General features: G+C 39.0%; 1 protein-coding gene across 1 annotated transcript in view; it reads left to right on the forward strand.

Annotated features, from left to right (window-relative positions):
- TENM2 (teneurin transmembrane protein 2) overlaps nucleotides 1-14145 on the forward strand; it is a 544540-nt gene that overhangs the window by 403329 nt on the left and 127066 nt on the right. The window contains exon 7 of the mRNA XM_067304576.1: nucleotides 8562-8684. Within this exon, the coding sequence (XP_067160677.1) occupies nucleotides 8562-8684 (123 nt within the window). The remainder of the gene's footprint in view (nucleotides 1-8561; nucleotides 8685-14145) is intronic.

A 14145-nucleotide genomic window follows, 5' to 3' on the forward strand; every position in this document is an offset into this window, starting at 1 on the left:
ATTTTCTTGTCAATATGCCTACCAATTAGAGGTTGAGCCACGGTTTGAATGCTTTGGAACAGTTAGATTATGAGAGTCATCTTCAACATATTTGTAGAGATTAGGGTACCATGTTGCAGTTTGGGAAGATGAACGTAAGTCTAATAAATGATTGACATGATATCCCTTAGAGTTAAAATTAATATTGAAAGTAAATCAGTTATTCTATATGTAAGTTCCAACTCTCCTAAGTGCAAGTGGCAGTGATTTAAGAAACTGTATTTGTGTCTATATTCCCTGAAACTGCAGTTTCAGGTTTCGACTACGCTCTTCCTCCTCTTGGAAGTAGAATAGAGACAAGTTGAGTACTTTGTTCATGATAATGGTATCTTTTACCTGCAAAATTAAAATTGGATTCAATTTACTTTGTATTAACGTTAAATGCTCACAATTTCTTGTAAAAATTGGGTTTTCCACTGTGCTTTTGACAAGAGCATCCCTTTCTGCTATTCTTACTCTATTTCAAAAGTGGCTGCATTTTGGCAAGGCTGGTTGAGCAGATGCTCTTTAATGTGGTTTTGGACCTTCTAGGCTGAATGATGCTTTGATGGGTAAATAAAAATATAAATACTTTTATTATTATTTACAGCCATCTAGGTCAGATGCAAGATCAAAAAGATTGCAGTCTTGACTCTTGAAGTTGCCATAAGAAGTGAGCTCATTTTATACAGTCTCAGGAACTGATTAATCTTGTGCCAGTTTTCTATACTCTGTGCAATCTGCAGCCTGCCATGAGAATGGATGAACGGGGCACTGTATTCTGTTTCTCCTTTAAGGCCTTTGTCATGCGATTCCAGATTCTGAAGGTAACATGCAATGCTGTTACCCTTCTTATGACAAAAATTCATTCAGAAAGTGGCACAAAATCAAAACATTTCAGTAAAGAGGACTGAAAAGGGAAAAGCCAAAAAGTATCAAGCAGGAATTCTTTCTCAGTCACAGTTAGAGCAGCGAAGAGGGAACTAACGACAAGCCGAGGTATACAGCTCGTTCCTGCAATCTGAAGCTCTGCTTGTGGTACTCGTGCCAGTCGAATGCCAGGTCTTCATATTCTCCCTCATCAGGTAATTCCAAGTGCGTGTAAGGTTTTCAAGTATTTTGGAAGTAGAAAGGCTGAAGATGGACATAGAGGAGTAAACTTTCAAAGCCTTGCGTGGCAGATGAGGACACAAATCGCATTACTACTAATGGGATTTGTGGGTGTATCTTTCATGCTGTGCTTTGAAAATTCATTCCATTCAGTTTACTGATGTACATGGGGAAAGCAATCGGTCAGTTTGGCGGTGGGGTGGGGTGGGGTGGTGGGGTGGCCAATTTAAAAAAGATTTGCTTTTATTCGATCCCCCTATTTCTTCCCTGTGAACACACTGACAAACATCTTACAGTCCTCCTTCCATCTCCTTTTTCATCTATAATAACATTTATTCAAAAGAAATCAATTAATAAATCCCAGCAGAAGTTCTGCTGCTGATTATAACAATATACCCATTCATAGATCCTTTATGGTATTTCTGTAAAATGCTTCTGGGTTTGGATGTTTCATGAAGCAAAAGCCATGTCCTAAACAGTTTATTGTCTAAAAGGGAGTTTACATGCTGAGGGTGAAATTATGCCTAAGGATTGCTTTGTTATGTTTAAGATTGTGCGAAGTCAACTTTTTTTTTCATTGTGTTTTCAAAAAGGCACAATATCTCCTGTATCTGCCTGGTGAGCAGAAAGAGCATGCTTGACATTTCTGTCATAAAGGGGAGGCCCTGTGCTCTCCCCTCTTACACAGCAAGCACTACCATCACAAAGAGTGCAGAAGCAGAAATAAGGGTCTGACTCTGTGTTTCCCCCTGCTTATTTTTCAGAAAGTGAAGCACAGAAATTCAGGTTTTAATGTAATTGTTTATAAGCTTACTCTGGGATCAGAGTGTAGGGTGAGGTTCACTCTGCAGCTGTGAAAAGGCCAGCAGAACCTGCAGCCTGATATTTATTACGTTTGTTGTTCCATAAATTTATTGTGTAATCAGCCCTCAAGGCATTCCCCCCGTGGTCAGAAAATGCCGATTCTGTTTTTCTCTTTGGAGAGTTACAAGAAATTTAGAAGTAAAGCTGCCGAAGAAGTCAGGTACAGTTAACAAGAGGAAGAGTAGACAGTAGAAATGTAGAAGGATAACAGTACCAGCTTAGTTCAATTGATGGAGAAGTGGAAAGAAACATGTAACACGATATAAAAATATGCAGCAGTAACATTGTAGTTAATGGAATTCTCCATTTTTAACCTTGTAGATTTGAAAAAAATTGGCTCCAAGAAGTGAAAGGTCTTGTTCAATATTATATGTAGGATAAATACCAGACAGAAGAATGGTTCTTCATTGTACTCTCAAGCTGTAATGCAGAAATACCTATTCTTGTAATGAGAACAGTGTAATCCTGTTAATTTTTGAAGTTATGTATTTTGGTAATGCTGTAAATTGAATTCCCAAATGTGCTTTTAATATAAATTTATTAAGAAGATTAGTGCATACCAAGTAGCATATGGATTAAGAGAAGCATATATTTACTGAGAATTAATGACCGTGAAAGAGAACCATCTTAGCTGTCGAACTTCAATAGCTGTAGTCAATAAGCAATTTTCTGTATACATTGTAAAGAAGTAGTATTAAGTTTAGATCAAGTTATCTTTTTTGAAATATTGCTTTAACCTTTCCTGAAAACAATTGAATATTCACAAATAGAGGATCACAATATGATCAGGAGTGCATCAAAATATTTTAAATGAGGTATGTGGGATTCTTAGTCATTAATCTTACAACCTGAGTTCATAAATTCCCTAAGTATTGGTATTACAGCAAATTCTTTTAATTGAACTTCAATCACTGATTATAAAATCTAAAATCCACTCTCAAGAAAATTTAAACTCTTATCACTTGTATCCCTGAGATCTCCAACAACATCTTATAGCACAAGATTTCCCTTCGGTTTGATGGTCAGCTCAGAGCTCACCATGTTATATATGGAGTTAGGATTCCTTTTCTCCAGTCTCATAAAGTCCTTATGCAGTTCCCAGTCAGCCCTCACTTTGAATAATGCAGTGTCAGTAGCAGACTTCATCACTGTGCTGCACAGCCTCTTTTCCATTTGCAACTCTATCATATCAAATGATAGACCTTTTTGAAATATGACTTTAAACTATCCTGTAGGTAATATAGCACAAATAGCAGACGCCCACCCAGCAAGCCATGGCTTTTGTTTTGCCTTTGGAAAATGGCAGGGGAACGTGATGAATTTCACTGAGATCTCTCAAATATCCTCAGAAGGACTCTGGCATACTTATTACAGTCACACTAGGTGTCTCACAGCCTGGTGTGTTTGTTTCTTCTCGGCTTGCATAACAAAGCCACATGTGACAGCAACATGTTCCCAGTAGTCATCAAACAAGTTTCTGTTTTTGATATTTACATGTAACTAGCATTTATCTTTGATTTTTTTTGAAGGGACCACAATGGAACCAAAAACATTCTATTGTCTGTTAATAAACTCTTTCACTATGTTACTTTGGAAGAATGACAAGGAACAAGAAAGAATATAGAGTTCTGTGGTTAGGCCTATATTTTAGGAGATGCACCCTTGTTTCTCCAGCAAGAAAAGGTGATATTCATTCTCACTGATTATTTTAGGGTTATTTTCCTTAAGTAACAAAGTCTCATGTTTTGGTAATGATTTTTCAAGCACTTTAACTTACATTAAACTGGAGGAATTACAGATTAGAACTTCCAGGAACCATGGTCCCTTTCTGCTGGTGATAGACTGTGAAGAGGCTTAGCATAACTGTGAGGCGAGGTCCTTGGGTTCAGCAGCTACCGTTGGGACAAGTGCCCTATTCATCGTTTGACACAAGAAGTCCCATACTCTTCTCTAGCTGCAAACTGGCAGTGCTTGCCTTCTTCCCTCTGCAAACGCAGTTGGAGGCTGGCCAGCAGACTTACCTGAGCAAAGGATGGTGTCAGCATCTGTAAAACACCTACGACACCAGCTGGCCTGCTGCAATTAAACAGAATAACATGACTAGATATATCCTGACAAAGTGAGAGCATAGTTTGATGGGATAGTTTTGGATGACACTAATTTAGGATGACGCTTAGGCTTGAGAGCTGTTTAGTAAGAATGGCAGCTTGGAAAATTAATATAAGGAAACATTCTGAATTCTGGTTACTTTTATAAACTTCCTTCCTTTGCCTTCAGTAGAGAATACTGAATTTTCTAGACAAGCAAGTGCTGCGTATCTCCCAGACTTCAACTGGGAAGATGGAGTAGGAATGGGAAAAATGGTGAATCACTAATCTGCATAGACCTCCCTTTAAGAAGGAATGCCATAACATAAAGGGCTAAATGCAAAAGCTGATTGTATCCTGCCTGTTGACAGACGCTGCATTGTAGCACTGGGAGATCTTTAGCAAATGGAGAGTCCAAAGGTATTGACTTTTAAAAATACATGGTCTAGGATGGTCAGGAGAACACAGAGAGAGGAAGGAGAGCTTTCTGAGCTTGGACACCATTGTCCATTAGGTTAAACTGTGAATGGAGTGACATAGGGGTTATGGCCAAACAAAGAAAAGACTGAGCAAAAGAGAAATTTGGGACACTATGGAGTCCTAGAGAACGTTCACAGAAGCTTTGTTATTTTTTCTGTAGACTTGTAGACCTTTTGGGATTTCTAAAATAATGTGTGATTCATTCTGGCAAACTCTGTCTTATGTAAGTCTTAGATTGACACTTGATAGGTCTTTAGTGGTAGACTAGTTCTCTGCTCTTGTTCTTGATGTATATGCAAGTTTAGCTTTTATTTTTTAGGTGTGGTTTTTTTCCTCTGTTTGTGTGTGTATTGCAGGGGAAGAGGTTGACTATTTTTTTCTTACCTAAATTTCACAGATTTTACTTCAAAATTCATTGTTTCTGTATTCTCAGTTTTTAGAGCATACTAATACACAATTCACCATCCCAAGATCCTTGATCAATGTTAAATGAACCAGATAAATTCTGATAAGCTCAGTGTTTAAAAATAAAGTATTCAAAACAAGAACTTAGAAAATGTGCTTAAATGTTGAGAAAAAAGTGAACGGATCTAAATAAATAACTGCAAAACATACCTATGTTCTTGGTACAACATAATTTATGAATACACTGTATACATAAGGGGTAAATTGGCACTTTTTTGGTGTTTCAGATCAGTCACTGACAGGCCAGAGTCAGAGACGGCCAGACCTAGGTGTGTTTTTGAGCATATGGATCCTAACTCAGTTGGCTGGTGAATATCCATAAGAGAAAATACAGCCTGTACTGCAATATCTGGTAAAAGAGTGTGTTTGGGGAAGAAGGCAAAGCCAGAACGTCACAGGTTCTTAAGCTGTAGTTTCAAAAAAAACCACAATAGAACAAATAGGAAGCGAACACAAATTTACTACCTCAAATTTCTCCTCTGATGCATGTGCTCAACTTCTGAGCAGATCCCCATGTTTCTAATTAAATGGGCTTCTGCTTATTCCTTTGCTGGAGGCATTTTTGTTTGATTAACAGTACAAAAGGTTAATCATATAAATTTACCATCTCACAGCATTTTGAAGCAGGAGAGACTAGGTAGCTCCTTGTTCTCACTGCTGTGCTGCTCTTCAGGTTTGCGATACGCAGTACAAACCCAGAGCTTTCCCCTCAGGCCCCCGCGACACACTTTTCTTTTTGTATTCTTGGTAGGAGAGGAACGTGCCTCATGCCTGTGACTTCACTTGTCTTAGTGGAAGTTTGTAGATCAAGTTGATGGATACGTGAGCTGTGCAGGAGATTTGTCATCTTCTCTCTGTCTCTGTAGGGAGCTATAGCAGACATGCAAATCCCTGGCCTGTTAGGAAGGAGCTCTAATTGCTCCTACCTAATGTGCATCTATGATTAAAACACAGAGCAGCAGAGTTATTAATGAAATCATGGCATACTTGGAAGCAGATGGATCAAAGTTTGTCTTAATATCATGTTAATATGATCTTTTTTAATTCCTTGTCTGAATTTACCTAGTTAGCAGCTATAATTCTCTTGGACAGACCATTAGTTATGATTTCCTTATCTCTTTGTTGTATGGAAGGATTCCTACTTGAAGCAACAGACTTTCATCTCTTCATGACCTACATTTGTGGTTATACTTGCAATAAAGAAAAATAATTGCAACTTTGTATAGACACCCTGAGAGCATAAAACACACAAGTCTAATTCTCCTCTATAACTTGTTTTTATTTTGAGGCTCTGATATCCACTTCATTTTTATTCATTCCTTGCTTAAGGGAGTGGTCCAGATGAACAGTGCCTGGAGCCCCTCCTGCCCCCTGCGCGGGACTTGCCGACAGCACAAGCCTGCCACACCGCTGCTCGGCTCCCGGCGTCCCCGAGGCCCTCGCACGACCCCGCGCCGCTCGCGCCCCGCGCCTGCTGCGGAGAGGCTGTAGCAGACTTGCTTGTCATTTGAGCTTTATGAATAATTTTTTCAGTTTCTTTGCCATACTGAAAAGAAAGTTAATTGCCTGAGACAAGACCAAAATACCTTCTAAAACGTTTGTTTTGTCAAAACAAAAAAGTTGTAATTGAATAAAACATTTGATCTCCCATAAAATTTTTGTATGTTTTCCAGGAATTCTAAACATTCTCTAGAAATGGAAGTTGAGTAATTTCTCAACAAAACATAATTTTCAGGTTCACGCTTAGCATTTTTTAAAATGCCAGTTACTTTAATGTATTATTTTTGTCCTAATAGAAAAAAATTTGCAAATTCAGCATTAATACAAAATCTGTGTTTTTTGGCAACTGCATTCACACAAAATGTCTCCAGGTTTTAGTTACTATTCTTAGGCATCTGCTGGGCCCATAGGTATGTACAGGGGAAGGCGATGTTACGAAGGGTGTCTGGCTTCTGAGCTGCTTCTCTCAAAAATATGGAGGCTAAACTCTGTATAGATTATGTGCTGAGAGGCTTCCAGGATTTGGGATAGATGGATTTGGGGGGATTTTAAGGGGGTGTGGGGGGGAGCTGGTTGTTGTTGTTGTTGGTTTTTAGAATAGGCACATGAATGAGTCACACCAAAATAGATTCCCTGTGTTCGGAGATAGATTATCTGAGTGATGTCTCAAGGACAGTAAGTTGCAATTCCTGTGATAATTCTTTGCCTTTGCCTTTGCCTGATATTTGATGTCTGAATGTTTAGCTGTGGGGCTGCTGTCAGTGCATTTGTGACTGCACCAGTTCTTCTACAGATGCTTTAACTAGATGCAAAATATCTGCTGATCTTAAGCAGATCTGACATTGTAGAAGTGAACAATTATAAGGATGCCCATAATTATATTGTTGATATTTTCTTCTCCTAAAATGACAGTGTATCCCTTCTAACACCATATAGTATATAACTGAAAGTGCTGTTCTCTGTGGTAGGGGCAAGCTATATAAACAGGATGAGTGGTGATGGTGCACATAAAGTAAATAAAAACAGCTCTGTGGGCTCTTTCCACCCCCTCCCCAGCTTTCCTCTGTACTGGGAAGATGCCATAGAGAAAATATGATGAAAGTATGGAGATATATTCAGGTAGTTTCTGTTTATACAAGGTGAAGATGCACATAAATCCCTGTGCCAGCAGCCGAGTGATTCAGACCTGCCAAGTCTCACGCATTATGCACAGCACTTGCTCAGTGAGCCCCGGCTGCGGTGCCTCTAACTCCCGCGCTCGCGGGGCGCTGCTGCGGCCCTTCTCCAGCTCCATGCGGGCGAGCGCCAGGCTCAGCTCCCCGGCCGCTCCGTACAGCGCCACGCACGCCCGGTGTCCAGCCGCGAGGAACCGCCGGCCCTGCGCAGCCGGCGAGCTCTGCCGGGAGGTGCCAGCCTCTGCGCCGCGTGGCCGGACAGGAGAGTTTCAGGCACTGCAGTATAAAAAAATGTGAGGCCAAAGGGCTGGCAAAGACCTGGATTTGTCAAGACAGTTTAAGCTACAAATTTAAGACAAAAGCTGTTGGAAATGATGATTTAAATAAGTTATAATAAACACAAAATAATTGAATTAAAATGTCATTAGTGTATATAGGGCTAAAGCTAATTTTGTAATCAACATATAAATTATCACAAGTAATTTAAATAAACTTTGAACTAGTATTTGCAGTAATGTTTTGTTTCAAAGAAGATATCCTTCTTTAATTTGTGAATCAGAAAGGTTAGGGCATGATGCCAAAGCCCGAACCAAATGCTTGCCTCTCTTTTGATACACCAGTATATGAGCATTTTTTCCTTTTGCGTTTCTGCAGTTTAGAAGATCTGGTTACTGAGCAATAATAAAATAAATTCATATGAGTCTTTTTTGTTTTTTTTTAAAGCATACTAACATGCCTCCAAGACAAGCTGCTCTACAGTATTTTCATCTAGATGCTTAACTGAAAATAGCTGTAGTCTCTTCCTGAACATCTTTGTCCGTGTCCTGCGTATTGATTTTTCCCGACTTTGTATCTCTTGCAGCAATGCACCTGCTCGGCCTGAACTGGCAGCTGCAGCCCGCGGACGGACACACCTTCAACAACGGCGTGAGAGGCGGCGCGCCGGGGCCCGCCGAGGCGGCCGCCGGGCCGTCGGGAGGCAGAGGTGAGCTTGCGCTGCAGCCCTCGCCCGCCGGGGCTCCGCTCTTCCAGCCGCGTTTAGTTCACCGTGCAGGTTTTGGTATTTGCACTTGCACCGAGATGTATGCCAACTCTTTTTTTACAGCTCTCTTTAGCGGTATTGCTTTCTGCATTCTGCAGGAGGGCATCAGTGCTGGTTCACTGTCAGGGTGCAACTATTCTGACTCTGCCCCTCTCTGCATTAGTGCCTAAAATCTGGTAAATTCTGCAACATCATCTACTAATGAAGAGGTGCTCCATCAAAATATGCACGTACATTTTGATGGTTTTAATATATACTGTTTCCAGGTTTTGCTTAGAGATGTCTCAGAAAGAGGAAAAAGCTCGACTTGTGGGAGAAATACCCTGTTCTGCCTGGGGGAAATCAAAAACTTTGGCTTCCAGCCAGGACCAAATCCCTGTTTTTTTTTCTCTCTCAGCTATAATGTTAGTTGAAAACACTGGTAATGCTGCATGAGCAACGACAGCAGAATTTGACCCATAGTAAATAATCTATCCTGTAATGTTAATAAGAGCAACGTAAAAAATGTATGAAATTTTTTTCCAAAAGAAAAAATATGTGCCAGTGGAGGAGGACAGATGAGGTGGAGTAATGAGAAGAATGAGCAAAAGTATTAAAACAGAAATACTTTCTTAAACTAAGAATATTAAAAATACAGAGAATTTTTATTTCGTAAAAGGGATTTTAATGATTTTAATTTAACACTTTTTCATGATGAAGTTCGGGAGTTTTCTTTGCTACATTGTGATAGGACTTTTCTTATTTTTTACCAGAATTTTGTTAATAACAAGACAGAACATAACTGTTGATTATTCAAAGCACCAAGGCTTTACTGTGAATCTGGGATGGGGTGACTGAAACAGAAGAGAAGTAAAAGCACTAGACATTAGTCAACAAAAGTGTTTTGTTTACAGCTGAACATCATCTGGCTCTCTGGACCTATGCTTTGGGTTAGACTTGTTCATCCCTGAAGGAAGTGGTAGAAACAACTGCTAACACAGTATACTCGCATGTACTGATGTACTGGAAAATTTAAAATTTCAATTAAATGGAGCTGGGAAAGAAAGCTTGAGTTCAGTTCTTTGAAGTGCCCGTTCCTTTTACAAATTACGGGTTTGTTTTTGTTTTCAATAAACGATGTTGCTGCACCTCAGCTTCTTTGTATATTCAGTAAAGGGGCTAATTTTGGTCTCCTTTCGTTAAAACTCGACATCCCAGTGGTGGCAAACAACTGTAGATTTTCGGACAGTGGCTGGTTGGCCTGACTTTCAGCTGTTGACTGACTGTAGGTGGAACTGTGCAAAATCGGCGCATCACTGAGTACAAGGCAGCGTGTGTGTGTCACTGCTGAACTTCTGCCAGCCTGGGCACAGGTGAGAGACCCTGTGATTTTAAGCCAGAACCTGAAGAGCTCAGGACTTCAATTATGGTCACTTAGCAGACAACTGCCGTATTTAACACATTTCCAAATTCCCTCCCCTGCAGCTTTTTGCTGCTATCCCTGCAAGTACAGGGCAGCAGGACTGTTGAGCTGGAATGTGCTCATCTGCTGGGGCGCTTCCTGCAAATCTTGGCAGTTTATGCCAACCCCACTGCATTAGCTTTGCACTTTCGAAGAGGCTGAGGTGGCGGCTATTTGGGGAGTGGTAACCTCCTGTGGATGAGATGAGGAGACAGAGTTGCTAGTTATGTCTTAAATTGCTGCAGTTAGGTTTTTTCAGAACCCACTGGAAAATGGAAAAGTTTCACTGTTCTTCTGACATTTTATAGAAGGTTGCTGAAATGCTAATAATTTGATGGGGGGGAGGAGGGATAATATTTAGGGAAGTAGTCTTCCACTATGGAATAATGCGAATAACAGGTTTGGATGAATGTAAGGAATAGCTAAAAATTCTCATAGCAGGGAAGGGTGAAAAGTTTTTCTATCTCACCTTTCCCTTTATTATGTTCAAGTTAATATTGCTATCCAAACAGTTTTCAGGAAAGTCTCTGACAGCTTTTAACACAACAGCCATTTCAGGGCTCAGCTCTCTGGCTGTGGAGAGTGACCTTTTTATAATTGACATGACTCAGGATGAAGCCATTCTTTTCAAAACATGGGTCTCCCAAAGAAACCTTTAACCCTTAGACTGCAAATGGCCACTTAAAAGCAAGCTGTGCCTACTCAGCAAGCGAGGCATTTTGAAGTAGAGCAATTTGGAGGGAAAAAAAAAAGCAGATATTTCAATTTGAACTGCTTGTTTCTTATTATGAGACTAAATTCTGTTACGGAATAATAAAACTGCACTTTAAGAGGAATGCAAATTACTTTATTAATATATTTCCCTATCTGAATGAAACCAAAATTCACTATTAAGATAACACAATTGCAGGTAACTACACGCTGTATCTCACTGATACAGGAGACATCTGAAAGGAGTAGGCAAGTGCAATGGGTAGAAAAATCCTCAATGCTGCTGTAGTACAAGTCTACCATCGTCTGACTATAAACAAAGCAGGAAATGTCTTTTCTGGCCTTGAGGCTGAACTAGAGATAGATTAAGAGACAAAAGTAAAAAAAAAAAAAAAAATACAACAACAACAACAAAACTGTTCTTAATCAAGTGGTAATGTAGGATTCCTTCATAGTACATTAAAAACAAAGTTGGCACTGTGTTGGAATTACAGAATAGCTACAGGGATGATATAGACAGAAATGACATTAAAAAAACTTTCTTGGACTGATGACCTGTGACAGTTGCATAAGAATAGTGTTAACATTTTGTTGTAATTAAACCTAGATTAGGAAAGAAAACACCAAAATAAAGTAACAGCATGTTTGGGAATAATCCGTTCTTCATGAAGAAGTGAATTAGATGATCTTATGGTGCTTCTCTGTGCCTAGATTCTGTAAGTCTGTGCCAAAAGTATGTCTTAAATTTAAAAGCATATAGTAGGCTAGACACGTATTTCCATAAAGTATGTGACTAGCCATGTGCCATTTCCTTTCTAATTGACAGAATATACTATAAAAGTCAACTTTAATCATTCCAGAGGACATCTGAGATAAGCTCCTGCAATTCATGTGGAATTATCCAAACTAACTCCACCTAAAAATCTGAGTAAAGAATGCTTCAGTGTAGACTTTTTTTATTTTTCTTTATGACTTACTGTCTTCGGTGCATTAGCTCCAAACTTTGGCAGATTTTCTACTATAACAAAAAAAAATTTAGACTTGATTTACTATTTTTTTAACTTGATTATTTGTTACAGTAAGGTTGTATAAAGCTGAAAAACACAGTAAGAGATTGTGGTCTCTGAATCTAGAAACAAGCATTTTAAAAGACACCAAAGACAATTACGGCCAAGTATTGTAGACCTGAAAGATCAGTTTGGTTATTATCAATATACTGAATAATTGTAAAAGGTGGATTTGAATCTGTTTGCTGATACTTACATAATCCAGTCTCTTTGTTGGTCTCTTTGGATTGACCAGCTGGATCCAGGTTTATCTACAGCTTGTAAGATATTTTCCTAAGTTCTTCATAGAATGTGGATTTAGAAAACATAATTACAGTTGAGTTGTTCCTAATCAAATGGTGGAGTACTGAAGTGCCACAAAACCCACTTGTTTCCAGTTACTGAATTCAGCCCCAAGTTGCCGTGGAAATGTGGCATACTGACCGATGAACTTGGGATGTTGATTTGTTTGCAGGAGCCAGCTTGGAGCTGTTCTGATGGACTCCTGAAAGCTTATACAAATTCAGAAACTTCCTTCCTCCTCACGGCACAAAGTAGAGCTCGTTATTACCGTAGCATCTTCAGCATAACTGAAGTTCAAGATGTGTCATAGCAGCTTCTCCAGACAAACCCTCATTTCCTGGCTTTTTATGTTATTATAGCTGTGAGAGTTAGTTTTGCATCAGCAGTCAATCTATTTTACACATTGCAAAAGTATCTGGTTTTCAGTTGCGTTCTAGGGCACTCGTGTATTAGCAGTAGATATTTTGAGACACAAGTTCATATAGGAAGTGATCACTAAGATAACAGTTCATTGCACTGATTTTTCTACTGAAAAGATTTGTGTAGTAAAAAATATTTTTTCCTTTTTTTTCCTCTTTCTGAAACCATAAGATGTGTCTGGTCATATGAAGAGCAAATTTACCTGAGGATAAAATCAAGCTAGCACAGTAATTCCCATGCTTTGTTTTTCAGCAGAAAGACAGTGAAGTGTATTTTTATATTGAATAGTTTCCTTTAAACAGCTGTACCATAGGTATCTTTGGAATTCTGAGTCAACAGTGAAAATTCCTAACAGTACAACAAACAGCAACAACAGAAGTAAATTAGGTGAAAAGAGAAAGAAAGCTATGTTTGAAGCAGAGACTTGGTAATAAGTGGAAAGGTGCATGAAGAGGTACAGGAAGAGAAGTGAAAGAGAATGCTCTTATACCAACATTGGTGTTATTTATTCTTTGTATTTATTTTGAAATTACATGAATTATCATGGTAACTCAGTTTGGATCCTTTGGAAGAGTTGTTCTGCTAGATATGTTTCAAGAGTATTATCAAGACACAATTTGCAGCAATCTCCATTATAAAGACACACAGTCAAAGCGCTGTAGTTAATTGCTATTTAAATGTGATGTCTGTAGTGTGACACTGCTGGTAGCCAGATTTCTCTTTTCTTTTTTTTTTAATTTTAATTATGGTATGGGAGAGGAGAATATAAAACCCAAGTAAATGTGGTTTCAGTCTAGATACAGTTCTGCCTCCGTAGCTGACACCACTTGCCATTAGTTAAGTGAAAGGTTGAGTGAGCATGTCCTGTCAACTGCCACCCTGAAACTGTTCTCCAGCTCAAAGGTGAGGCCTCCTAACAAGTTAGCATGGGGGACTTTGCATTGCTGTTGCCGTGTGTTGCCTATCTGAGAGCTTCAACAGCAAATATACTTGAGTGCTAAAACAGTCTTTTCAAATGTATATGCCAAAATAGTAATTCAACTGGGTAAATAACACAGCAGTTTAAATTAATAAGTGTTATTTAGTTGATAAATATATGTTTGATGGAGAGATTGAAATGGCTCCCCTGGGTAAGATGAAGAAGTATGCTTTTAAAGCCTCTTTTGTGGAGGTTTATAGAGAGAAAATCACAGAAAAAAAAAATTAAATACCCACGGATTTACGAGATAGACAGATAAAACCACAGCTGAGATGATGATACTGAGATTTATTTGCTCACGATAGTATGAGTTCTTTGGGTTACTCTTTCTTCCCAGATCTGTCAGTTTGTCACATCTGTAACTTCACTTAAATGCAGTTGATGGTCTTTGGGTATGAACTGCAGTGGTCCATCAAAATGGAAAATCTTCTAAAAATAGCTGGAAGGAGAGAGTCAGGTGGAAATATGCACTCTTTACATTAGGAGGTAAAGATGGAAGGAAAC

Source organism: Apteryx mantelli, chromosome 14 (genome assembly GCF_036417845.1).
Source record: "Apteryx mantelli isolate bAptMan1 chromosome 14, bAptMan1.hap1, whole genome shotgun sequence".
Lineage (NCBI taxonomy): Eukaryota > Metazoa > Chordata > Aves > Apterygiformes > Apterygidae > Apteryx > Apteryx mantelli.